The sequence below is a fragment of the Miniopterus schreibersii genome (assembly GCF_964146895.1).
Source record: "Miniopterus schreibersii genome assembly, chromosome: 16".
Taxonomy (NCBI): Eukaryota; Metazoa; Chordata; class Mammalia; order Chiroptera; family Miniopteridae; genus Miniopterus; species Miniopterus schreibersii.
The window spans coordinates 36,326,034-36,353,609 of record NC_138116.1 but is presented as its reverse complement, the minus strand read 5'-3'; the positions used below and the strand labels follow the sequence as shown (position 1 = coordinate 36,353,609).

General features: G+C 40.6%; 1 protein-coding gene across 11 annotated transcripts in view; it reads right to left on the bottom strand.

Annotated features, from left to right (window-relative positions):
- Positions 1 to 11,815: 11,815 nt before the first annotated feature.
- CNTROB (centrobin, centriole duplication and spindle assembly protein) overlaps positions 11,816 to 27,576 on the bottom strand; it is a 32,579-nt gene continuing 16,818 nt past the window's right edge. For 10 of the 11 annotated variants that reach the window (XM_081116122.1, XM_081116128.1, XM_081116130.1 and 7 more), the window contains 10 exons: positions 21,029 to 21,162; positions 20,352 to 20,477; positions 19,971 to 20,133; positions 18,823 to 19,075; positions 17,400 to 17,536; positions 17,061 to 17,124; positions 16,716 to 16,886; positions 16,429 to 16,561; positions 15,886 to 15,958; positions 11,816 to 15,653 (listed from right to left, as the gene is read on the bottom strand). In XM_081116122.1, the coding sequence (XP_080972248.1) occupies positions 15,528 to 15,653; positions 15,886 to 15,958; positions 16,429 to 16,561; positions 16,716 to 16,886; positions 17,061 to 17,124; positions 17,400 to 17,536; positions 18,823 to 19,075; positions 19,971 to 20,133; positions 20,352 to 20,477; positions 21,029 to 21,162 (1,380 nt within the window). In that variant the 3' untranslated portion in view covers positions 11,816 to 15,527. The remainder of the gene's footprint in view (positions 15,654 to 15,885; positions 15,959 to 16,428; positions 16,562 to 16,715; positions 16,887 to 17,060; positions 17,125 to 17,399; positions 17,537 to 18,822; positions 19,076 to 19,970; positions 20,134 to 20,351; positions 20,478 to 21,028; positions 21,163 to 27,576) is intronic. The other variant, XM_081116127.1, reaches the window with a different exon arrangement.

The following is a 27,576-nucleotide window of genomic DNA, read 5'->3' as shown; positions in this document are numbered from 1 at the left end:
AGTTTTGGGAGTCCCAGCCATTCTCTGTCCCCTGGCCATTTTACCCACGTATGTGCATATGACCCGAATCCCCAGGCAGGTGGAAGGCCAAGAAACTTGGGCCCTTTCAAAAGTCCTTATTTGACTGGATTGTGAGACCATGGTCTCAGGATATTTGAAGTAAGGTTTCTCATTGTCATCTTTGCCTTCTGGATTTTCAAATTCTTCCAAACTACTGTGAAGAAAGCAGATTTGTTTAGGGTCCCTAATGTTGGTGGACCAGCCTGGGCTTCCATCAGTCCACCCAAATTCCGAGAGTGCTGCATTAAGACCTTTTATTGACTTGCCAAGATCTGCTTTACCCACCCCATTTCCTAATTACCATTTAAAGATTTACACCTTGCGGGGATGAGTCCCTAAACTCGCTTCCTTCTCTTTCCCTGTTCTCTTACAAATCAGTCTAACTTCCTTTGCTATGCTGTTTCAGCATAATTTTCACCATTAGTAGCGGCCCTGAGGCTAGCGGCTGTAGCTCAGATTGTTTCCCAGGCTACCTCCCGGGAAACGCAGTGTGCTGTCCACTTTTTCTATATGGGGATTTTTGCCAATCTGTGAGGTAGGAAAAAAATGGCGTCTCACTAGAATTTTAGTTTGAATTTATCTTATGAGGAAGTTTGACCTTCTTTTTATATGATATCTGTTTTTTGTGAACTATCTCTTCATATCCTTTGCTCATTTTTTCCCTACTGTATTTATGGTCTTTTTCTTCTCAGTTTCTAGAAGGTCTTTGTGTACTAGAGTTAGCCCCAGGTCTGTGATATGAGTTGCACATATTTATCTCAGATTATTGTATGCCTTTTGACTTTATGTACAATTTAATTACACTTTTTGAGTAAAAAATAATACAGAGCCACTCAGCAGGTATGGCTCAGTTGTTGAGCTTTGATCTGATTATAGGTGGATGCTCAACAGCTGAGCCACGCAGGCTGGGCTGTTTATTGATTTTAGAGAGTGAGGAAGGGAGGGGGGAGAGGAGAGGGGGGAGAAGGACAGACAGGCAGACATGGATTGGTTGCCTCTTCACACGCCGACCAGGGATAGAACCCCAAATCTAGGTATGTGCCGACAGGGAATCGAACCCACAACATTTTTCGTGTACAGGACAATGCTCCAACCAACTGAGCCACCTCACCAGGGCTGCGGTGGTGGTTTTATATATATTTTTAAGATAGTGGACTTCATCAATCTATAGCTTCTGGGCTGAGGTTACAAAGCTCCTCTTGCAATATTTGTGTCACCACTAGAGGGAGCAGTTATCACCATGAATCTCATACTTTAGCAGGAAAAGGGGACTCCCGGAGAGATGCTTTTCCTCCTCAGGAGTTGTCTTTAGTCCCAAATGGTGACTTTTGCTCTCCCCAGAGCCCACTTCTTGCAGCCCGGCCTCTGACCTTAGCCTGGGTGGCACAGTTTCTCGTCGCATGCTACAGCACTCAGCTGGAGGCTCCTAACGGGGCCTGACGGTCTCACCAATGAGTCGCTCTGCCCCATGAGTCAGGTCAGTAACTGGAAACACAGGCATGGGTGGCAGTGCCATTTCCAGCGTCCCCTTGGCTTTGGGCAAACCATTAGTGGTTGGTCCTTCAACTCCGGGAACCTCTTCCTCTCTGTGGTTCTTCTGCCTTTTTCCCCACCACTGATTCAGGGGCTTTGAAGTCAAACTCATCCTCAGGCTGCTATCGATCACCTGTCATTTCTGCTGCTTAAGCCACAATTACTGGGCTTCCTACACTTGACCTGTAATTGAATTTTCCTGGGAACTCAATGACAAGATTGATTCAACCTAATTGAGTCAAAGATCAGCTCTCCAAGCCATTCATCTAGTCCCCGTCTCTGCCTGGGGCTCTCTGAACGGAGGCGCTACGACTTTCAGTTTTTGTTTTAAAAGTCAAGAATGAACTAACACTTTTTTTTTTTTAACTTTTTATAATTTTTATTTTTGTTTAAAGTATTACAGATGTCCCTTTTTCTCCCCAATGACCCATTGCCCCCCCCGTTCCTTCCCCCTCCCCAGTCACTCTCCCCACCATTGTCCCTGTCCTTGGGTTGTGTATATATGCACATAAATTCTTTGGTTGCTCTCTCCCCCTCCACCCCCCCGCCCTCCTCCATCCCTCTGACATTTGGTCAGTCTCAACTATGCTTCCATGTCATTGAATCTATTCTGCTCGTCAATTTATTAAGTTCTTTAGATTCCGCACCCCTATGTTCATAGCAGCACAGTTTACGAACTAACACCTTTTAAGTACCGTTTCTTCAAGTGATCCTACGAAACATTACCTTTCTTTGCCTTCCCTGTCTTGGCCAGTTGAGAGCAGAGAAAACTTGTTTTTAAAGTCGCTTGTGTTCTCTTCGCCTGAACGCTAACACACAGCTCTAAAAAAAAATCTGGCCGCATTCAAAAGCAGGTTTGAATATGAGTAAGAAGTCAGCTTCTAGGTGGTTCAGTAAGTTAGCAACTTCTTTTAAATTTTTATGATACAACTCAATAATAAAAAATGCAATTTTAAAAAGAGAAAGGATCTGAATATATTTCTCTAAAGAAGATATATAAATGGTTATAAGACCATGAAAAGATACTCAACACTTTTTACATTTATTAAAAAATTATTTTTCAATTACAGTTGACATTCAGTATTTTATATTCGTTTCAGGTGTACAGCATAGTGGCTAGACGATTATATAATTTACGCAATAATTCAAGTATGCACCTGGCACCATACCTAGTTATTTCAATATTATTGACTGTACTCCCTGTGCTGTACTTTACATCCCCGTGACTAGTTTGTAACGACCGATTTGTACTTCTTAATCCCTTCACCTTTTTCACCCAACCCCCAAACTCCCTCCCATCTGGCAACCATCAGTTCTCTGTGTCCAAGTGTTTCTGTTTTGTCTATTTTCTCTTTAGATTCCACATATAAGTGAAATGACATGGTATTTGTCTTTCTCTGACTTAATTCACTTAGCATAATACCCTCTAGGCCCATCCATGTTGTTGCAAATGGTAAGATTTCATTCTTTTTTATGACTAATATTCCATTGTGTATGTGTACCAGAGTTTTTTATCCACTTGTCTATTGATGAGCATTTGGGTTGCTTCTATATCTTGACTATTGTAAGTAATGATACAATGAACATAGGGGTGCATACATCTTTATGAATTAATGTTTTGGATTTCTTTGGCTGTATACCCAGAAGTGGAATTTCATATGTCTGTTAGCCACCTGTATGTCCTCTTTGGAGAGGTTTCTACTCAGGTCCCTTGCCCATTTCATTAGGTTGTTTGGGGGTTTTTTGGTATTAAGTTGTATGAGTTCTTTATAAATTTTGGATATTAACCCCTTATTGATATATCACTGGTGAATATCTTCTCCCATTCAGTAGGTGGTCTTTCAATTTTGTTCATGGTTTTCTTTCTTGTGCAAAACCTTTTTAGTTTGATGTAGTCTCATTTATTTTTTTTCTTTTGTTTTCCTTATCAAGGAGCTATATCAGAAAAAATATTTCTAAGACAAATGTTAGAGAGTTTATTGCCTGTTTTCTCCTGGAGTTCATGGTTTTGAGTCTTACATTTAAGTCTTTAATCCATTTTGAGTTTATTCTTGCATATGGTGTCAGAAAGTGGTCTAGTTTCATTTTTTTGCATGTTACCTGTCCAGTGTTCCCAACAGCCTATTGAATAGACAGTCTTTACCCCACTGTATGTTCTTGCCTCCTTTGTCAAAGATACTCAACATTATTAGCTGTCAGGGAAATGCAAAATCAAAACCACAATGAGATAGCACACCTACTAGAGTGGCTATAATAGAAAAGATAGACAGTAACAAGTACTGGTGAGGCTGTTGAGAAATTGGAGCCCTTACACACTGTTGGTAAGAATGTAAAATGGTTCAGCTGCTTTGGAAACAGTCTGGCAATTCCTCCAAAGTTTAAACAAAGAGTTACTATATGACCCAACAATTTTTATCCTCGGTATGTTCCCAAGAGAAATGAAAACACATATCCCACACAAAAACTTATACACAAATATCATGGCAGCATTATTCCTAACAGTCAAAAAGTGGAAATAACACAAATATCCATTACTGGTGAGCGAATAAACAAAATGTGGCATATCCACAAGTGCTGGTACATGCTACAACATGGATGAACCTTGAAAACCTGTTAAGTGAAAGAAATCAGCCATAAAGGCCATATATTGTATGAGTCCATTTATATAAAGTGTCCAGAATAGGCAACTATACAGAGACAGAAAGTAGATTAGTGGTTTTTTAGAGCTAGAAGGGATGGAGAGGTTGGGGGTTGGGGGCTAAGGGGTACAGGGTTTCTTCGGAGGTGATGAAAATGTCCCAAAATTTATTGTAGTGGTGGTTGTACAACTCTGTGAAAAAGACTAAAAAACAGCAACATTGAATTATATACTTTAAATGGGTAAATTACATGGCATATGAATTATATCTCAATGAGGCTGTCAGGAAAAAAAGTTAGCACCAGGAGGGCACCTTCCTGAGGCAAAGTCTTAAAAAAAAGGGGGTGGGTAGGTGAATAAGAGTGTGTTTTTCTTTGGGAAAAAAATCTGGTTAGCAGTGTGTAGAACTCACAGGAAGGCAAGAAGTTTGTTTCCCATCTTTTTCTAACTTGAACTTTCATGAAAAAAAAGGGGGAGGAGAGGAGGAGACAAAATGAATAGAAAATTCTAAAGAGAAATTTAGAACTGTCCAAGCATTTACCTACCGTCTTCTGACTGGCAAATTGCAAATAGGTTAAGGGAATCAAAAGAAAATATTAATAATGGCACTATTACCAAACTGTTCTGCAATAGTTTCTTAACTTGATAAAACCAGAAATCAGAAGGTAACATCATAATTCAAAAGTTAACATCAGAGGTGATGAAGATGGCTGCAGATTGAGTGGAAGCTACATTGACACTCTCCCAGACCAAAATGGAATTACAATTAAAATATAGAAAAACCATCCTGAATAATCAACTGCAACTGAAGACAAGCTGGAGAGCACCCTCATAACCAAGGAGGAAAAGTGGAGACTGCATAGAGATTGATAGGAAGTGCGGAGGCACGAGAGGCCTAGCTGGGCTCCCACAGGGAGCAGATGAAGGTCCCGTGGGATATCTCAGCTGTGGGGGTTCCCACTGAGAACTCTGGGGCCTAAACCCCAGGCTGGGCTTCCCAGCCCAGGGCACCAGGACTGAGAAAGGCGCCCACATAACATCTGGTTGTGAAAAGCAGCAGGGGTTCTGTCTGCCAGGGAGAGGGGCTGGAAATGCAGGCCCCCTCTTAAAGGGCCAACACACAAAGCTTCATGTGCAGCTACTCACCTTGGGCTCCAGCAGAGGGGGGGCAGAGTGGACTGGAGCTGTGTGAAAAAAATCTGGGGTTGCAGGCTCTGGAGATGGAACTCAGAGGGCGGCCATCTGGATTCCTGTGCTGAGTCATTCCCCCATACTTCAGAGGACATCTTTCTCAGGCAGACCTTTGCCAGCCAGGCAAATTTTGCCTGGGGGTGAATCAATTGCCTCACCCACTGGAAAACCTCTCACCCCACCCTGTGGAGTTTATTCCTTGCTGTGATCTACAGCCTGAGGCTCATTAAGATACTAAAATCAACCAACCTGCAGGCAGAGGAGGACCTCTGGGAGCTTTGAGTCTTTGCCTGATCTTCTTCTGGACCCAGGACTTGGAAAAGCAAACTTTAGTGTGCATCTTGGTCCTGTTCAAACACACCCAGTCCCAGCAGATGGAACCACAAGCCACAGGTTGCTGATAGCTCCAAACAGGGTACTCAAGGCCAGTCACAAAAAGCATCTGACATTGGCCTGCACCAGAGACCCTCCATAAAGACTGAGAATCCTAGTAGATCCATCTAATACAGAGAAACAACCCAAAGAGGCAGCCAAAATGGGGAGCCAAAAATCAAGCCCCAAATGAAAGAACAAGTCTTCAGAAAAAGAGCTAAATGAAATGGAGATAAGCAATCTATCAGATATAGAGTTCAGAATACTGACTGTAAGGATTTTCAACAGCATGAAAAAAATATATGGAAACTATGAAAAATTATCAGTCAGAAATGAAGAATGACATAGCAGAAATAAAGAATACATTGGAAGGAATAAACAGCAGATTAGAGGACGCTGAGGACTGGATCAGCAAATTAGAAGACAGGGTAGAAAAATCACTCAACCAGAGATCCAAAAAGAAAAAACAATTAAAAAACAGGAGTACTGTTTAAGGGAGCTGTGGGACAACATGCAACGTAACAATATTCACATTACAGAAATACCAAAACGGGAAGAGAATAAGCAAGCAGTAGAGAATTTGTTTGAAGAAATAATGGCAGAAAATCTCCTTAACCTGGTCAAGGAAAAAGCCACACAAGTTCAGGAGGCACAAAGAGTCCCAAGAAAGAACCCAAAGAGGCCCAAGTCCAGACACATCATAATTAAAATGCCAAGAATTCAAGACAGAGAGAATCTTAAAGGCAGCAAGAGAAAAGCAATCTGTTACCTACAAAAGAGCTCCCAGTGAAGTCAGTGGGGTGTTAAAGTCCCTGATTATGACTGTATTGCTGTTGATCTCTCCCTTAAAGTCCTTAAGGTTTTTATTGATTGCCATTTCAATTCTTTATCTGGCTGTCAGCTGATTTCTCATCAGAAACTCTACAGGCCAGAAGGAAATGGCATGAAGTATTCAAGGTAATGTAAAACAAGGATCTGAAACTAAGACTACTCTATCCAACAAGGTTATCATTCAAAATAGATGGTAAAATAAAGAGCTTCCCAGAAAAAAAAAAGGCTAAAGGAGTTTATCACCACCAAACCAGAATTACAAGAAATGTTAAAGGGACTGCTGTAATAATAAGAAATAGAGAAACACAGGCATAAAGAATTAAAATGGCAATAAATAAGGACCTATCAATAATAACCTTAAGAACTTTAAGGGAGAAATCGACAGCAATACTGTCATAGCAGGGGACTTTTACATTCCACTGACTTTACTGAATAGATCTTCCAGACAAAAAGTCAACACAGAAACTGACTAAATGGGACACTAGATCAGATGGATTTAATTGACATTTACAGAACATTTCACCCCAAAGCTGCAGAATATACACTCCTCTCAACTGCACCTGGGTCATTCTCAAAAATAGATTACATGTTAGGACACAAAATGTGTCTCTACAAGTTCAAGAAGATTGAAATCATATCAAGCATCTCGGATCACAATGGCATGAAATTAGAAATTAACTACAGTAAAAACACTCAAAAACATTCAAACACATGAAGACTAAATAGCATGTTATTACACAATGAATTGGTTACCAATAAGATCAAGAAAGAAATAAAAAACTTCCTGGAAACAAATGAAAATGAACATACAACCCAAAATCTATGGGCCACAGCAAAAGCAGTCCCGAGAGGGAAGTTCATAGCACTATAGGGCTACCTCAAAAAGAGAAACATTTTTAATAAACTATCTAACCCTACAACTTAAAGAAGTAGAAAGCTCCCCTGTGAAGCCGTCTGGACCAGGGCTTTTGTTTGCTGGGAGTTTTTTTTATTACTGCTTCAATTTCATCAGTTGTTCAGATTTTCTGATTCTTCCTATTCAGGTTTTTTTATTCTTCCTGATTCAGTTTTACATGATCTTACTCATATGTGGAATCTAATAAACAAAACAGACTGAAGAACAAAATAGATCCAGAGACATAGAAGCATGGAATAGACTGATGAATCTCAGTGGGAAGGCAGGGGTGGGGGAGTGGGTGGGGAGAGATTAATCAAAGAACTTATATGCATATACGCATAACCCATGGACACAGACAATAACATGGTGAAGGCCTGGGGGGGGGCGGTGATACGGGGTGGAAGGGATCAATGGGGGAATGAAAGGGGGGATATCTGTAATACTTTCAATAAAGATAAAATAAAATAAAAAAATATCATACCATCAGAAGTAGTTCCATTAAAGTCAGGAATAAAACAGGAATACCAATTATTACCATTTTTATACTATCTTAAAGATTCTAGCGATCAAAATAAAACAATAATAATATATAAAAATTATAATATGGGTGAGGAAAAAACAGTGATAAAATTCTCTACCTAGAAAATCTAAGCGAATCAACTGAAAAATTGGTCAGATACAAGAAAATATTTAAAAGGAGGTCAGAAACAAAATATACAAAAATCAATTGTTTTTCTGGGAACTTGGAAAAACCAACTAGCAAATGGGTCTTGCTGGGCACCAATCTATAAGGGGCACTAAAACCTCACTAAACTAAATGAAAATCGTATAAAATTGTCCAATGTAAATTGTCTTGCTGCTGTTTAAGCAGATGCTCACTACTCAAAATGTAGCCCAGCAGTGTGGGCACCGCCTGGGAGTGTGTTAGAAATGCAGAATCTCAGTCCCCTCCCAGACCTACTAAATCAGAGTCTGCATCTGAACAAGATCCACAGGCTATCTGTATTCACACTGAAGTCTGAGAAGCGCTGAACTAGACCACACCCTAAAGCGGAAATAAAAAACAACCCCTTACTAGCCTGGTTTTGTCTCAAGTATTTTTGCAACTTGTATGAGTGTAGTAAATGATCTTTAAAGAAGGCTTCCTCTGGTCCCTTCCCTCTCCATACCTGCACGCAGAACTTCACATCAACAGGTGGGGCCAGTTCTCCTCTCCTTGACCAGGGCTGGCCTTGACCGATATACCAGAGCAGAAGTGATGTGTTGGGACTTCCAAAACTAGGTTACAAGATGCCTGCGGCTTCTGCATGGGTCTCTTGGACTCACTTATTCTTGGCATGCTCCCTCTCAGAACCGAGCCACCATGGAAAGTCAGCTGCCAGTCATGTAAGTGCACCACCCTGGGCGTCCAGTCTAGCTGAGGCTTAGATTTCACCGCTCACTGCAAAGCCTGGGTGAGAACTGCTCGTGTAAGTCCGGTCAAACCACAGCGCCACAAGTGACTGTAATATGCCTTTGTTTAAGCCGCTAAGTTTTGGGGTAGTTGTTACATAGCAATATATAACCAAAACAATGTATCTAGATAGACCAAAACTAGTCTATCATTATTAGACTAGTCACTTTTCAACTGTTTGAAATCTGAGGTTATGGTTAGCAAAGATTCTGTAACCAAGTCATAATTGGTCTAGTGCTGTATACCAGCCACCCAGTGATTTATTTCATTACCTAAAATAAAATTGCTTTTACTGTGTCTCCCAGGGTATCACAAAAGAAATGGAGAGGAAAAGAACAATAGAAAAAGGGAAGCAGCATAACTACATGAAAGCCAGAAAAATAAACTTCTAAACTTAAGACTTTATCACTATATTCATGTGCTATACCGCTGTCATTAGTGACTGTGAATAACTGATGCTGGTTAAGTGATAAACAGAAGTGAAAGACAATTTCAAATACTTCCAAATGTTATGTTATATTTGATACAGAGAACAAACTGATGGTTGCCAGGTGGGCCGCTGGGGAACTAGGGGAAAAAGTGAAGGATTTAAGAAGTACAAATTGGCAGATACAAAACAGTCACGAGGATGAAAAGGACAGCAGAGGGAACAGAGTCAACGGTATTGTAATAACTGTGTATGGTGTAAGCTGGGTACTGGGCTTGTCAGGATGATCACTCTGTAAGTTATACAAATGTCTACTCACTATACTATACACCTGAAACAAATATAATATTGTACATCAACTGTAATTGAATAAAATTTTTTCAATGTTGTTATTGATGCATATAATGAATGTATTATTTAAAATATTAAGAAAAAGAGTAAATGTAATGACCAAAAATGATTTCATTAACAATAGCAATAAAAATTTTTACCTACTGGTAAAAAAATTAATATGAAATGTGCAGGATCTTTAGAATAAAATTATAAAGCTTTACTAAAGAATAAAAATGAAATGAACAAATGGAAAGAAATGAGATGCACTATTGTAAAGATAAAAATTCTCCTAAATTAATTTACGTTGTATCTTGTTTCTTCAATGCTTTCATTTATTATGTCTAGTAATTTCGAGGTGCTTTTCACTTCATTTACAAAGATGGTTTTCTTTCTTCCCTTTCTTTATATATATCTTTCTTTCTCTTCTCAAATGGCTTTGTCAGAATTTTTAGAGCTAAGTTAAATAGTGCTGATAACGTGTCCTTGTCTTGTTCCTGTTTTAAAGAGGAATAATTCATGTTTCTCCATTAAGTATAATTTTGACTTTTGGTTTTCAACAGAGCCTTTTTGTCATGTTAAAGAGGCAATCCTTTATTGCTTTTAGGAAGTGTTTCAATGAAGAATTCTCTTTTGGCTTTATAAAAATAATCATATGAACTTTTACAATTTTTTACAGTAATATCATTAGTTACGCTGATGGCTTGAGTTTTACAGGGGGGAAAATAGACTGTTTAAAGTGTATGTTTCTTTTAAAGTTATATTTTGGTTGCTAAAATTTTACCTCAATTTTTGCATATCTGCCCTGCTGACATGGCTCAGCGGTTAGAGTGTAGGCCTGTGGACCAGAGGGTCCCGCATTCTATTTGGGCCAAGGGGACGTACCTCGGTTGCAGGCTCGATCCCAGGGTGCGTGCGGGAGGCAACCAATCGATGTGTCTCTCCCACCTCGATATTTCTCTCTAGTGTGGCTCAGCTGGTTAGAGCATTGTCCTGTGCATGGAAGGGTCATGGGTTTGATTCTCGGTCAGGGCACATACCCAGGTTTCAGGTTCAATACCTGGTCCTGGTCGGGCATGAACGAGAGGCAACTGATAGATGTTTCTCTCTCACATGAATGTTTTCCTCTCTCTCACTCTCCCTTCCTCTCTCTTTAAAGGGGGGAAAATACACATTAAAAAGTCAAGGACGATTTATAATAGGGACTGAACCAGAATCTGGCATGCTGTCATCCCTAACAGCTTATGGGAGATTTTCTATTATCAGCTGATTAACATTTAAATATCTGAGTTGAAGCAGATAGCTCTCCATAATGTGGTGGGTTCATCCAACCAGCTGAAGGCCTGAATAGAAAGAATGACCTCCCCACGCAAGAAGGAACTCTGTCAGCAGACTGCCTTTGGACTCGAATTGCAGTTCTTACCCGTCTCCAGACTGCAGGCCTACCCTGCAGATTTTTGGCCTTGCCAAGATTCCACAATGATGTGAGCCAATTCCTTAAAATAAGTCTCTCTCTCTGTATATATATTTATACACACACACACACACACACACACACACACACATCCTGTCGGTTCTGTTTCTCTGGAGAATCCTGACTAATACAACCTATAAATATTCATGTCCCATGTTTACCCTCACCAGAGACACCCCCCACCCCGATACAAAGGAATCTTCATACTTTGCTGCACACAAACACTCAATTTGTGGCTGTTGGTAGTTCTTCCCTAGTCAACCCAAAAGGCAGGGGTGATAAATTGTCAACATCAGCAGCACTGACTGCCTGCACTGATGCAACACAACTGCAGCCTCAGTGCTGAGGCCAAAACGTGGTTGGAAATCCTGGCTTTGGAGCGCAGAGCCAGCCTTAAATCATCTCAGCACAGATGCTAGACATTTTGTTCACCAACTCTTGACTATTAGATATTATTATTACATTATAATTTAAAAAGGAAAGCCATGTTCATGGTAAAAATAAAATTCAAACAGTAAAAAGTGGTACCACATGAAAAATTAAAGTTTTAATGAGAATAAGCTTTCCAGAACATAAGGCCTTTTTTTTTTTTTTTTTTTTTTAAATTATTGAGAGAGAAAGAGGAAGGGAGAGAGAAACATTGATTTGTTGTTCCACTTATTGATGTATTCATTGGTTGCTCCTTGTATGTGTCCTGACTGGGGATCAAACTCACACCCTTGGAGTGGGAACCATGCTGTAACCAACTAAGTTACCCAGCCAGGGCTCTTTAAAAAATTTTTGAAGTCCCTGATATAGCAAAATAATGCCAAAAAGAATTATAGCCCTGGTTGGTTTGGCTCAGTAGTTAGAGCATTGGCCCACAAACCGAAGGGTCATGGGTTCGATTCCCAGGCAAGGGCACATACCTCAGTTGCAGGCTCAATCCCTGGCGAGGTCAGGATGCCTGCAGGAGGCAACCAATCGATGTGTCTCTCTCACATCAATGTTTCTCCCTCTCTTTCTTCTACTCTCTCTGAAAAGCAATGGAAAAAATATCCTCAAATAAGGATTAAAGAAATAAAAAGGGCATGTGAAGACACAGGGTGACAGAGAAAACACTATGTGACAACAGAGGCAGAGATTGGATTGATGTGTCTACAAGCCAGGGAACATCAAGGATCACTGGTAACCCCTGGGGGAAGCTAGGAAGAGGGTAAGGAAGTACCCTCCCCGAGAGCCTTCAGAGAACGTGGCCCTGCCAACACCTTGCTTCAGACTTCTAGCCTCCAGAACTGTGAGAATAAATGTCCATTCTGTAATACCACACAGTTTGTGATAATTTGTTAGAGCAATCCTAGGAAAATACAGGATATTGCTCGGGAATATGTGTGTGTGTGTACATATACCAGTTTACATTTATATGTACTTCCATATCTATTTTGAAGACCACAAGTCTACACTGATGCATTCAATTCTAACTCAACCCCACAGAATTCATTCTAGTTTTCTCCCTTTCCAATTTATAAATCCTTTCTTCAACAGTGAGAAACCTAGCTAACATTGTTCATAATATATTTACGTATTTGATCAGTCCCCCGTATGTAACAGTCTCCCACCACATCCTCACACAGATGCCCTCTCTCACCCCGCCCCTGCCAATGGACTTGCTTCTCACCTCCAACACTGAGCCAGCTGCCCCCTGTGAGGGCCCCCTCCTCCCATGCGGGACTAGACTGTGCTGTGATTGTTTTCAAATTTTACATAAACAGTGTACTGGATATTTTCTTCTGCAATCTGCTTTTCCCACTCAACATTATGTTTGTAAATTCATCCATATTGATGCATGTAACTTTAGCTCATCCATTTGTACTACTGTGTGGTATTTCATTATATGAATCCACCACTGCTGATGGACATTGAATTGCAGGTTTCACTGTGACATTCTTATATTTGTCTCCTGGCACACACACAGGCAAGTTTTTCTAGGGCACCTCCGCAGGGACGGCTTCACTGCATTGTAAGGTGTGAGCACCATCACATTTCCTACACAGTGCCAAAACCTTTCCCAAAGTGATCTGCGTTTCCTCTCCTGGGTCTCTCACCAGCAGAGCATAACAGGGGTTCTATTGCTCTACATCCTCAGCAATGCTTGACACGGATGAATTTACATGGTCTGGCACATTTTTTCATTATCTGCACAGTCAACATTGATTGCTAGTTGTCCACCAAAATTTATTCTTACTTCCTCCTGAGGAGATCTATTGCACAGTAATAGAGTTATAGCTGCATGCCTGGCAGCCAGCTAGGCTACATTTTCGAGTCTCTCTTGCAGTCAGGTGTGGCCATGTGACCAAGGTCTTGCCAATGAAATAAAAACAAAATTGATGTGTGGTATTTCCAAGTGTGGGTCTTAAGACATTGGACATGGCTCTTTTCCCTTCTTGCCAGCGGAGAGTCCCCCATGACAATGATCTTGCTTCAACAACACAAATAACAACACTGATATAGGGGAGAGCAGAGCAATAAGATGGAAGAAACCTGAGACGTAGGTGACCATATGCAGCAGGACCACCCCACTACTCTGGACCATTACCAGGAAAATAAACTTTGCCCCAAAGCCACTGTACCATTGGGTTTCTTTGTTATAACAGCTTAGCCTTTACTCTAACATATTCTACCACCAGAACCTCCCCTACCAATACCAAGTAGCTGTGGGAGTTCTCAGGAGACAAAGTCCCATATCACACCCTGTCTATACCAAGTGAAACTTGAGTTTTAAGGATGCATCCATGTTGTCTAAATGTGGGCTTTTACAGAGCTCCAAAAATCTTTTTTTCCTCTCTCAAAATATTTCCAAGACAATTATTGGGGAAAATGGGGGGCTGCTTGACTGCCGGTTTTCTCCTCCCCAGCCCCCTTGGCGGTATTTGAAGAAGCAGACTTTTAATGTGGATACAACATATTTTCAAAAAATCAAAATAATTAGCTCACAAAATGGTTAAGTCAGCACTCTGCCCTTTTCTGATTTTGTTCTGGGGAGTTGGAAAATATTCTCCTGACTGTCTTTAATGTTAAGAAAAATGTAGGGCATGCTGACTGATGGTGGCAACTTGGAATCCAAGAGATAATGAAATAAGACTGGGTGTTCATTTTGCCAGCTTTTAAAAATGGTATAAAACCCTCTGCTACCAAAATTATACTGTTCCATAAGTCACAGAGTTTGGTCAAATCAATTTTATGCACTTGAGGTAAAAAATAGAAAAGCAAACATTTCCACAGGCAGGTGAAGAGACAGATTGAAAGGTCCCCGAGCCTAGTGCTATGCCTGTGCGAGTGTGCCTCTTGTTTCTTTGCCAGGGGGAGAAGTCCTGAGTTAGACTGACGACCATGCTGTCCAGGCCAGAGTTGGGGCAGGAGAACCAATACAGCTGCTGGTCAGGTGTGTTTATCTTTTCTTCCTTTTTTCCCTCTTTCAGGGGCTAGAAAGTTACTTTTAGGTGGAATGAAATAAGACCTAAACATTTATCAGTATGAAATGCTATATGAGTCTATATTCTATCATGTCTATTCTGGATTTAACCAAATAATTCAGGAGCAAACAGAAGGGCCTCACAGAATCTAGTAAATTATGTCCCTCAAAACACTCACTCAGCAGGTAGCTTAGTTGGTTGGAGCATTGTCCCATACACCAAAAGGTTGCAGGTTCGATTCCCAGTCAGGGCACACACCTAGGTTGAGGGTTCGATCCCAGGTTGGGGCGTGTACAGGAAGCTACCAATTGCTGTTTCTCTCTCCCTCCTTCCCTCTCCCTCTTCCTCTCTAAAATAAATTTTTTAAAAAAGTTGTATCTTAATATCATTACCTGTTCTTAAAAGAGAGATCTGTCTCTCTAACAATTAAATTTTTACTCAAACTCTTTATATAACTTACTCTTTTATTAAAAGTTTGGTTTTTTTGATTGATAATACATATTTGTTTTAGAAAATTTGGAGGACACAGGAATGTATAAAGAAAATAAAAATCATTCAAAATTATACTACCAACCAGAGCTAATCACTCTGTGGGCTTTATTTTCAAAACATTGAACCTTAGCTCATTAAAACTTCACCAATCTAGCCATAAGACTGTCTTCATGTCTTTTTCCACAGACTATAAAATAGAAACGTAACATATAAAAAACATACTCAAACAGAATAAAATAAGGTTCCTTACAAAATAGTTTCCTACAAAACTTCCATTTGCCAAATTCCTAAGAGTCACAGACTCTAATGCAGACTATTGAGCATTTATTAAAATAGTAATAAGAAGAAAACAAAAAAGAGGGGAAAGGGCAGGGACTTATCTCCAGATTCCTGCCCGACTCCTCACGCTAGTAGGGGCAGGGTGTCCACCTTTCTTGCGTGCTGGAGGCTTTTCAGTCTTAGGGACTGTGGCAAGGCGGCGAGGGAGAGCCTGGGAAGGAATCTGAGAGTTGAAGGAAAGAGAAGAGAAAGTCAGCATTGTGTACCCTGACCACCCCACCCCACCGAGGAAAGGCGTCATGGAGAAGGCCAGGAGCATTCGGCAAAGGGGAGTGACCACACTACAGAAAATGGGAACAGGCCACAGAGGACGGAGCCAGCCAGGGCGTGCAGAGTCGGAGGGACTGGTCAGCGAGAGCCCTTCCACCCTCCTCGTCCGCCCTGCTTTCGCTCACCTCTTTCCGGGGGATCTCACCCAAGTGGGAGTCTGTGTTCCTTCTTGGGATGCTATCCTCTCGTCTGTCAGTCCTGCCATACAAATCAAGGGGTGAGGATGCGGGAGCAGCCCCCCACTCTCTCCAACCCTGTCTCTTAAGAATAAGAATAAACAAGATAGAGCTGGAATTGAACACGAGGAGATACCAGCAGATTCAAATACTGAGTTACGCTAGGTAGTCACAAGCTAGGACTCAGGGGTAAGAGCTGCAGGGCAAAGAAAAAACTAAGGGAGAAAGACGCTGCACAGAGACTTTTTTAGAAGTAAAGAAAAAAACAAAGTAGAAAGGAAGAGACAAAAGAAAGGTGGGAGCAGTGAGACGCAGGAAGGAGACTTGCTGATGTACGTACATCTCACCCCCACTTTCTTCCCCAGAAAAGGACAACAGAGTATTCCGTGGACAACATACACATGCCTTTCCTTCTCTGCCTGATCCACTTGCCTGCCCACAATCCAGACTCTACCCACCTAACCCTTCCTCCCTTCCCTCCCAGACTGGTACCCGCTATGTTCCAGCCTCTTCAGGTAGAGCAGCAGATCCTCAGCAGGCAGTGCCCCCCAGCCCCGAGCTTGGTATAGTCGTAAGAGCTGAGACATCTCCATCAGCTGCCTCGAGGATGTGAGCCCATCTCTACCTAAAGACGTATCAGTAATGGTGGTCATCCTAGGCCTCCTCTCCCCAGCCCTCATCCCACCTCCCTAGGAACCCAGAAGGGCCTTTGTTCCAAGTACTGGCTCCACACCCAGCCCCTTCCCTTTTTATCTCCCAGTAAACCATGACCTGCTTACCCCTCTCTGGGGAGCCACTGCTGGGACCGCTGCTCTGTAGATGGGTTGAGGGAAGCTCATGGACCCGGAAAAGATTAGATGCCATGGCTAACGGTACTTTAGTTTTATGGACAGGGGGTGGGAGGCGTGGCACTTGAGGGGCTTCCTCCCAAGATGGGACAGTCAGGGGAACTAGCAAAAGGAAAGAAATCAAAGAATCAGGAAATGGGCTAAAGAGCCAAGGAGGTCCTATGCCCTGGCCTTTATTAGTCTTCATCACTTTACCAGCTCCTAAAATCCTTCCCAGGTAACCCACTTCCACCTTTTCCAGGCGTAGCCCCAACCTTCTTTAGAGCTGGCACTCACCAGACTTAGGGGGTAACAGGTCCACAGAGGGGTTCTCATTGTTCTGGGGTACTGTCTCCAGCAGCTGGGGGGACAAGATAGTAAGATTCCCTCAAGACCAACAAAGAAAGAGGCTTAGATATCTGAAGGAAGCAAAGGCTGGGGCAGGAAGAGCTAAGGTTGGTCACCTAAGTTCCAGAAAGGACTTACGAGATAGGAATTAGACTGGGAGAGTAAGAAGCTGGGACAAAGTATCAGTCCTAAAAGGGAGATGAAGCCAGAGCCCTGGACTCCTAGAGTAGGGAGAGAAAATGAGGAAGGAAGAAGAAAATAAGGTGGGATGAGTGGGCCCTTTCTTACCTGGTGCAAAAAATGCTTGAGGCCCTCCAGCTGAGGAGGAGGTGGCAGCTCTTGCTTTAGGAATCCATCCCCATCTGACCCAGGATCTTCCTCAGGGAATGGCCGTTCTGCTCTTTGATTGGAATGGAAGGCCCCAACTGCAGAGAAGTTCCCAGTTGTAAAATGAAACGTGTGTGCGTGCACACAAGCACACGTGTATGTTGCAGGTTCCTCCACAACTCAACTCACCAAACGCCCAGAAAAAAAGAGGCCTATTAAATATAGGAGAGACATTGCAGCAAGAAGATAACAAAAAATTAAAATAGCTGGAGGGAAGGGCTGAAGGGGACTGAGAGATGGAACAACTGAATTCTAAGAAGTATAGACAGGAGGGGAAAGCTGTGGTACTCAGACTCTAAATAAATAAATACCACCACAAACTACTTAAATAAGAGAAACTAATACTCAGAATGGTTTAGGATTAATAGACATGTTTTGGTCCCTTCACCAGAACACGCCCTCATTCGTTTTTATTATTACATAATTTTTATATTTAAAATTGTGATATAATTCATATCTCATTCTTTTTTTTAATTAAAAAAATCTTCAACAGAGGATATGTTTTCATTGATTTTAGGGCAAGGAAGGGAGGGGGAGAGAAAGAGAAACATCAAAGTGAGAGAGAAACATCAATTGGCCTCCTGCACACACCCAACAGGGGATCAAACCAGCAACCTGGATATGTGCCCTGATTGGGAATCAAACCCATGACCTTTTGGTGCACAGGACGACACTCCAAATTAGCCACACTGGTCAGGGCATCCCTCATTCTTAATTCAACCTGGGTTGTCATGTTTGCACCACACAGAGCACCCCCATCCACCCAAGTTGCAGATGACTAAACCAGGGTGGACACCACTCCCAAGGTTAGCCAATCCAAGGGATTGTTGTCAACTCATCAGATCGCCTCTCTTCAAATTGGACCTAAGAAACAGAGACACCATGGTCTATATAAGGTTACCTAGAGTCTTGGTTGGAATCAGTGTCATGGCTGGTCAAATCCATGTGCGAGGCAAAGTTAAGAGAGCTAGAGCCTTGAGTGAGAGAAAGTGCTGGTCTACCAAGAGAGGACCAGACGTGCAGGGAGAAGCAGTCAAGAGCCCATGCAAGCAAGCCCAAATTGAAGAGGAGTAGCTGCCTTAGCTCCTGATAGCACTGCTGGATCCAAACTCCAGGTCTCATTAGGTCCAGCTATATCACATTTCCATGAGATCTCACTGCCTTTATTCAAACCAACCTGAGCAGATTTCTGCTCCTTGCAACCTATGGTCACTCAGACATCTGGGAAACTAAATACTCAAGCCCCAGACAGAAAGGAAGCTAGGTAAGAGGGAGCCAATTAGTGCATGTAAGGGGAACCCCAATGATGTCTGTCCCCAGTTACCTGAAGTGAGATCTGGCTTTGGCTCCAGGGGCTGGAAGGAATGTTGGCTCTGGAAAGTGGGGTCCAATAGGAGGCTAAGATCTGGGGAGGAGCTGCAGAGAACAGGCGGCACTCCAGGCAGCTCATCCCTTGCTTCCCGGCTCTGCTGCAATACAGGCTTTAGGGCCACAGCCATGGGAGGCATAGTCCAGATCCTCCTCTCCCCCTTCTCTCGTTCCTGAGGCCCAGGGCTGGAGGAGCTGGCAGCCGGGGCCTGAGTATAAGAGGGAGATAGAAAGAAGGGTCAAAGCCCAGTGCATTTAAGAAACATGGTACAGACACTTTAAATAAGATAGCAAATTAGTAGAATTTCCTTAAAAGAAGATTTGATAATATCTATCAAATTTTAAAAAGCTTATTTTTGATCTTACAATTCCATTTGTAGAAATTTTATAGATACACTTGCACAAAAACATATATTAATGATATTTATTGCAGTTTGTAGATGCAAACTATAGAAAACAACTTTAAATTCCACCAATAAGTACTGAGTTAAATAAAAAATTATACAACCTTGCATAGAAGGCTACCATTTGTGGGGGAGCACTCAAGACATCAGTAACAGTGGCTCCTTTTGGGAGAGTAACTGGCAGACTGAGGTGCAGAAATGGGATGGAGATTACTTTTCACTGTGTACCTTTTTGACCTGTTTGGATTTTTTTTTTCTTACCATGTGCATATTACTACCTATTCCAAAAAAAATTTTAGCTTATAATAAAAATTTCATAATTAAAAGAAGTAGGAGATGCCAACGTAAGACAGGTCAGGGTGAGACTCTCAAGCCTACTCTAGGGCAGGACTTAGCAACAATTTTGGCCCTTAACATCATAATTCAACCACCATTTGGCAAAACTATCATGTGTTCCTCATCACCTCTTGGGCTGGGAGAAGAGAGTTAGGCCAATGCAATGTGGCCAGTCTGGGTGAGCTATGGCCATGGGAAAAAAGATTTCTTTTCATGAGACAGTTATTTCTGGGGAAAGTCCACTTTTTTTTTTTTAAATGCAGGTCCAAGGACCTGAACTTAAGACTTCCCTTGGGAGGAAGCTAGATTTGCAAAGGGACCCAAACACAACTTTGAGCAGCTTAGCTTAAGGGGTAATGCCTACTGGGGGGTTAGAAGGCAGGGTAGAGGTGCCGAGCAGTTGGTTTGCCTCCTCCCAGTGGGCCTGCAGCATGGCTTGGAGTCGCTCTACCAGCTCGGTCCGCTGTTCCTCCAGCTGCTGGTTCCTACTCTGCAGTTCCCGCACTCGTGCTTGCTCCCGGGCCAGTCTGAAGAGAAGATGGGAGAGCTGATGTAGGTAGCCTTTGAGAAAGCAAAGACTTGGAGAATAAGTGGAACCAGAACGGAATGTCAGACAGACCTTGGAAATTCTGAAAGGAGTGGAGCCAATGTAGAAGAGGACAGGGGGCAGCTCTCACCATTCCCAGTTTGGGCTCTATGTGCAGGAAGGAGACAAGCCTAAAAGGGCTACTCCAAGGACCAGTACCTGAGCTCATAGTCCTGAGCCACCTGCTGCTGTCTTTCCTCTCGTTCTGCCATTTCCACCTTGAACTGAGTCAACTGAGTGGACAATTCCTGCTGGTGCTGTCCATTTAGGTCCTGCAGCTGCTTCCTAAGAGGACACAGTTGAGAAAAGAGAACTGAATCTGGAGACAGAAGTAATCAAATGAGAAAAAGCCAGAAAGTGTGCGAGAGACAGCCAGCCACAGGCAGCCAGCATGGCACAGCTCAGTGGGCTCAGGAAAGAGGTAAGGTCAAAGCCGGTACCTTAGGATGGGTTCCCAGAGTCAGAGACAGAGATGAGGATTTATGGGAAGATGATTCATTTAAGAAACATTTCCAGAAAAAAATTGGTAGGGAAATGGGGGTGAGGGGAAGTGAGACTGGGATGGGAAGGAAGTTCAATCCCGCAGGGCAGCTCTGTAGATGGGAAATTTATATTCCTGCACCCATCAGTTACTGGGTAAGGGCTAGCCCTGTGGAATGAAAATCGTCAAGCACTCTGGCTCTCTAAGTGCACCTGCAGGCAGCTGTCGCACAGACTTGGGTCCTCGCTGACGGAGCCAGCATGTTGGACAATGATAAAGGGATCTGAGAGGGTATGGGCAGGGCACTAACAACACCTGTGTGGCTGAGGACGGCAGCATCCAGTAACCCGCGTACCTGTGCTGCTCCCTCAGGGAGGCTGCTTGTCGCAGGCTGCTCTCCTGAGCCTGTGCCAGCCGCTCTGTCACCTGCTGCTCCAGCTGCACAGCCAGCTCTGACTCCAGTTGGATCCTCTGGCTTTCGTACCGGGCCTGGGAGAGAAGGAGGGTAGGTTAATAGCTCAATTCTGGTTGTAATTAAGAGGATGGAGAATATAATGTGGACCAAAAAATCCCCGTGCCAATATTTCCCGCCACATACCCAAGGGATGAGGAACAAGAATTTTGCCAAAAGGAATGAAAGAGGTTCCCTTTCCATTTAGATTATGAGGTACTCACACTGTACAAGTACACAAATGTGAAAATGACTCTGGACAAAAGAAATGTATTTTTTTAACCAAAAGAAATGTTAGAGCCCTGGCCAGTGTGGCTCAGTGGTTAGAGTGTTGGCCCATGCACCAAAAGGTTGTGGGTTCAATTATTGGTCAGGGGCACGTACCTGGGTTGCAGGTTCAATCCCCAGCCTCTCTTGGGGGACATGTGGGAAACCACCAATCGATGTGTGTCTCTCTCCCCACCCTCCCTCCCTTCCACTCTAAAAATCAATAGATGAACAGGATAGGTTCAATGACGGGGAAGCACAGATCAGACTGAGGAATGTCAGAGGGAGGGAGGGTGGGTGGGTGGAGGGAGAGAGCAATCAAAGAATTTGTATGCATATGTGCACAACCCAAGGACACGGATGATGGTGGGAGAGGGACTGGGGAGGGGGAGGGGACAGGGTAGAACAGGTCATTGGGGAGAAAAAGGGACATTTGTAATATTTTAAACAAAAATTAAAAAAAAAATAAATTAAAAAAAAAATCAATGGAAAAAATATCCTCGGATGAGGATTAACAAAAAATAAATAAATAAAAAGAAAAGAAATGTAGAAATGTCAGGTAGAACAATCAAATCTGTTATGAGTCAGAGATAACAGTACCTGAAACCCAGCAAACATTCAATAAATGTCAGTGTCCCTTCCTCCTAAAGCAGAATCAGTCTATATCACTCTCTCCATTTTCTCACCTCATATTTTTCAACCCACTGAAATCTGATTTCTACTTTTAACATACTTCATGGCAAAGAATTTAATTTCTAAATACAAACAGTGGTGATTTCTCAGTCTTACGTGATCTGGCTGCAACATCTGCCACTTCTACCAATTCTTCCTTCTAAAACCATTTTCCCTTGGCTCCCATGATGCCACCTGTCACCATCTCCGTGTTTTCATTCTATCTGACTGCTCCTCAGACTCAGCTGATTGCTCTTCTTCCATCTGTCCATAAAGGCTGAATGCTTCCTTGAGTTCTGTCCTCAGTCTGCTTTAGACCATACACTAACACTCTGGTCACTGATGCTTTCACATGTATGTAATAAATGTCTGCCCTTTAGGCCATGTTTTTTGCTACCATTTATACCTTAAAACATGTTTTAAAGCTCTCTTTAGCCTAGACCTTTCTTCTAGGCTTTAACACCATATACCCAGTAACCTAGTGAATAGCTCTATTTGGATACACCTCAAAAACAATACATCCCAAATGAGATCATTTGTTTTTTTACCCTCAAACCTTCTGTCCCTATTATATTTCTTGCCTTCGTTAATGGCACCACTCTCCACTGAAACACACAAACTATTTGAAACCTGGAGTTATCCTTGACTCCTCCTACTTTACCCCTTCCAACTGGTCAGTACATTCTATTTCCTTAACATCTAATTTACCCTCCACTCACTACTACATTAATTCAATATTATTTCAAGTCTAATTTACCTCCCTGCCTCTACTGTTCCCTTTCCCCTCTCCCATTTTGGCCCCAATAGATCTTCCACTTCATGCCTAAGTGAATATTCTAAAATATGAAAATGCTCAATTTACTGAAACCCTTCAAATGCCCCAATTGCTTAAAAAATAAAGTTCTGGCTGCTTAAAATGGCTTATAAGGCCCTTTTTGATCTCCCACCACCCATCTACCTTATCTTTCCCAAATATGTCCCAGTCATACCAAACTCTTACAGTAACCTAAAATTTAAAAAAACAAAATTTTAATTGTGGTAAGAAACGCATATGAAATTTATCCTCTTAATCCATTTTAAATATAAATTTGAGTAGTGTTAACTATATTCACATTGTTGTGCACATTTCTAGAACTTTTTCATCTTGTAAAACTGAAACTCTATACCCACTGAATAACAACTCCCCATTTTTCCCTCCCCTTGCCCTGGCAACCAGCATCCTACTTTCTGTTTCTTTGATTTTGACTACTCTAGATATCTTATCTAATTTCTTTAATGAAAAAATTTAATATACACTCCCTTTAAGCCAGCGATTCCACTTTCAGGAATCTGTGCTACAGAAGGGGTGCCAAAGATTTATGCACACTGATGTTCACTGCAGCACTGTTTTTACAGTGAAAAATTGGTATCAATGTAAACTTCTCTTCAAAAGGAAAATGCTTAAGTAAGCATCTGTTCATTGCAATATTATCTAACCCTTAAAAATAATGATATACATCTGTATGTATTGACATGGAAAGATATCTATAATATATTATGAGGTTAAAAAACAAACAAGTTGCAGCAAATACATAGCATGTTCACATATTTTTAATGCACCAACCCATAGGCTCATGTATGAGATGGCTCTGGAAGGAGACACACCAAAAGGTGTGATAAGAGGAGGCAACCAATACTTCTTACTTTTGTATTATTTGAACTTCTGTTACAGATAACTTTTATTATATTTTTTAGATATTCTTTAAAGTTCTCCGAGAATTCTACCCTGACCCACCCATGTAGATCTCTGGCTCCTGTCCTTGTCTTTGATATTTACTTCTGATTAGTACGCTTTGATAATTTGAGTATGCATGTTATTACTCCTAAAGTAACCCTATACAAGCAAGCAAACAAACGAACAACAGAAACTGAGCTTATGACTTTGAACTAGCTGAGGAAAAAATCGTCAATGAGAAAACTGAGCAGAAAGTAATGAATCTAAAATAAAAGATACAAGGAAGAGGGAAGAAATAAATACTAATAGGCAAGACAAAATAAGATATAAAGTAGAGCACAGATCCACCTATGAATAAATAAATTAAATGTTAATGAACCTAATGCTCTGGCTAAAAGACAAATCTATAAAAGTTGAAAGTAAAAAGATTTAGAAAAATATTTGCCAGGAAAATTCTATTTTTAAAAAATTTATCTTTATTGTCGAAAGTATTACAGATGTCCCCTTTTCCCCCCCATTGATCCCCTCCACCCTGTACACTCCCCCCTCTCCAGGCCTCCTTCACACCATTGTCTGTGTCCATGGGTTATGCATATATGCATGTAAGTTCTCTGATTAATCTCTTCCCCCTCCCCCCCCGCAAAAAATTCTATTTTTTTTTTAAAAAAGGCTGGTATAGCTCTATTAATATTAAGGAAAAATAAACCCTAAGGCAAAAAGCATTATAAAAGATATAAAGAGAGTCACCTCCTGAGAATAAAACATGCAATTACCAGGAAACGATACGGCAATTTTAAAATTCATATGCATCTAATAATATAGCCACAAGATGTATAAAGCAAAATTAGCAGACTGCAGGAGAAATAGACAAATCCACACTAAGGGAGATTTAATAGGAAAAAAAATCAATATGGATATAATGGTTTAAACAGCACAATTAACAAACTAGACACAAATAAAAACTGCACCCAAACGCTACAAACACTATACATATTTTCAAGCACACATGAAACATTTAGAAAAGCTGACCACATATTAGGAGATAAAATAAGTCTCAAAAAATTTAAATTATATAAAAAGCATATTCTCTCATGATGTCCAAAAGAAACTCTCAAATGATATGAAGTGGGGAAGGGAGAAAGAGGAAGAGGGAGGGAATAGAAGAGAGGGCCAAAGCGGGGGGAGAAGTACAGACAACAGACAAATGTAACAAAATATGAAATTGATGAATCTAAGTATATTCGTTATTCTATACTGCAACATTTCTTTAAGTTTGAAATATTTTGCAACAAAAAGTTGGGTAGGAATATACATAAAAAAGTAATTTTTTAAAAGACCATGCTCTCTAATCACAAAGCAGGTAAACTATGAATCAATAATAAAAACATAATCAGAAAAGCACTATATGTTTGGAAATAATCCAGGAGATAAAAAACAGTAATATAAAAAACTGAATATTATTCAGAACCAAACAATAAGGAAAATACTACATAGGATAAGTTGTGGGATGCACTTAAATTAATACTTACACAGAAATTTAGAAAAGAAGGCTAAAATGAATAAGGGAACGTCCATCTTAAGAAGATTTTGAAATGAACAACTAAACAAAACAAAAAAAAATAAGGAATGAAATAAAGTATAGATATTAATAAAACAGAAAAAAAAAAAAAAGCCAAGCCATAAGTAGATTCTCTGAAAATATATTCAATTAAACTACAAGTAAGATGGCTTTAAAAAGAGAAGATGAGAGAAATCACACACAAATAAGTATCAGGATAAAAAATAGAAAAGACACCATGAACGTTGAAAAGATAAAATTATGAACAAGTTTAAGTCAATAAATTAAAAAATTTAGACTTGAAATGAACATATATGGAGTGACAGAGAGAATGTGAGTGTACCAAAAATAATTCAAGAAGAAATAAAAAGCCTAAATATCTCCATAAACATTAAATAAGAAGCAAAATCTGTCACCAAATATCAAATATTCAAGAAGCACACCTTACAGACTATTTCAGAGTATAAGAAGAAAGCAATTAGATTCTCCTGTTTCTAGTACTAGCAGGTTAAGTTATTCAGATTAACTCTCCTGCTGCACAAAAACAAACAAATTAAATAAAATTTAAAAATTTAATTCTATTTTTCTCTCTATATAGAAAATCTTCCTAAAAAGCATCAAAGAGGTAATAAAACAGTATAGAATCAACAGGCCAAAGGGTGAAAGAGAGAGAGCACCTAGCCATGCTAGCAAGCATGGTAGACAGCCATTTTTGCCCTGTAGGCATTTACCTACCCTAGAAAATTAAAACCTTTATTTTGATCGAGTTTCAAGGGAAAATCAGAAATCAAAGGCCAAGGCCCACATAAGTTGGGGAGTCTAACTGGAGACTCTATTCACAATAAGCTGAGACTCAAATGAGCTTCATCCTCAAGGTGAAAGTGAACCAGAAGTGGAACACCCTCCTCAAAATTGAAGCTCAACTTGAGTAATCCCAACCATTGAAAATTTAATTTAAATTGGTGATGGACTTATAGTGTCTCTCAGGACTTGGTAGAAGCAAATGCAAATCTTCTCTGGAGCAAAGTACTTTCATTGTAAGCCTCAAATTATTCCTACAATTTTTCAAATACAAGGTCCAACACATGGTTAAAAATAACCAAAAAAAACTGGACTCCAGGAAAGCCAGCAAAAACAAGAGACAACAGAAAAAGATCCTCAAACATTTTAGATATTGAAATTATCACCTACAGAGGATAAAATTGTGTTTAAAGTAATTAAAGACATACTTGAAAATATCAGAGAACAAGAAACTATGGAAAATTAATATTTGAAAATAAAATAGTACTTCATAAAATAAAAAATTAAAAACTCAATGTGTGGGTTAACAGTAGATTAGACAAAGTTAAATAGAGAATTAGTGAACTGGAAGGTAGATAGGAAATTACCCCGAGTGAGCATTAAAACACAAAAAATGGAAAATACGAAACAAAGAGTGAGCAACATAGATACAGGGGTTAACATATATTTAATCAGAGTCTAGAAAGATATGGCAGAGACAATGGAGCAGAGGCAATATGCAGAGATAATGACTGAGAGTTTTCCAGACTTATGAAAGACACCAATCTATTTCAAGAAGCCTAAAGAATTCCATAAAGGATTTTTTAAATGCACACTAAGCACAGCCAAGTAAAACTAATAAAAACAAAGACAAAAATTTAAATTATGAGTGATGAACTGATAGTTCACCTCTCAACAATGAAAACCAGAATATTTTCAATATTTTGAAATAACTGCCAACCCAAGAATTCCTTCAAAAATGAATGTAAAATAAAGATATTTTCAAACTAAAATAAATAAATGAAAGAGATTTTGACATCAAGAAAAAGATTCCAGATGGAAGATCTGAGTTCAAGAAATGGAAAAAGAGCAAAGAAAGGAGTAATTATGTAGTCACCTCTAAATGTATATTGACTTTATAGAACAATATTAATAATGTTTTCTGGCAGTGTTTTATTTTTAGAAAATAGAATTAAAAAACAAAAATAGAGTGATGTCATGAAAAATGGCAGAATAGGAAACAGTGACTCTAAATGATACACTAGATCAGATGAATTTAACTGACATTTACAGAACACTTCACCTCAAAGCTACAGAATATACATTCTTCTCAAGTGCACATGGGACATTCTCAAAGACAGACCACATGTTAGGACACAAAACAAGTTTCTACAAGTTCAAGAAGAATAAAATCATATCAAGCATCTTCTCGGACATTTACACCATGGAATACTATGCAGC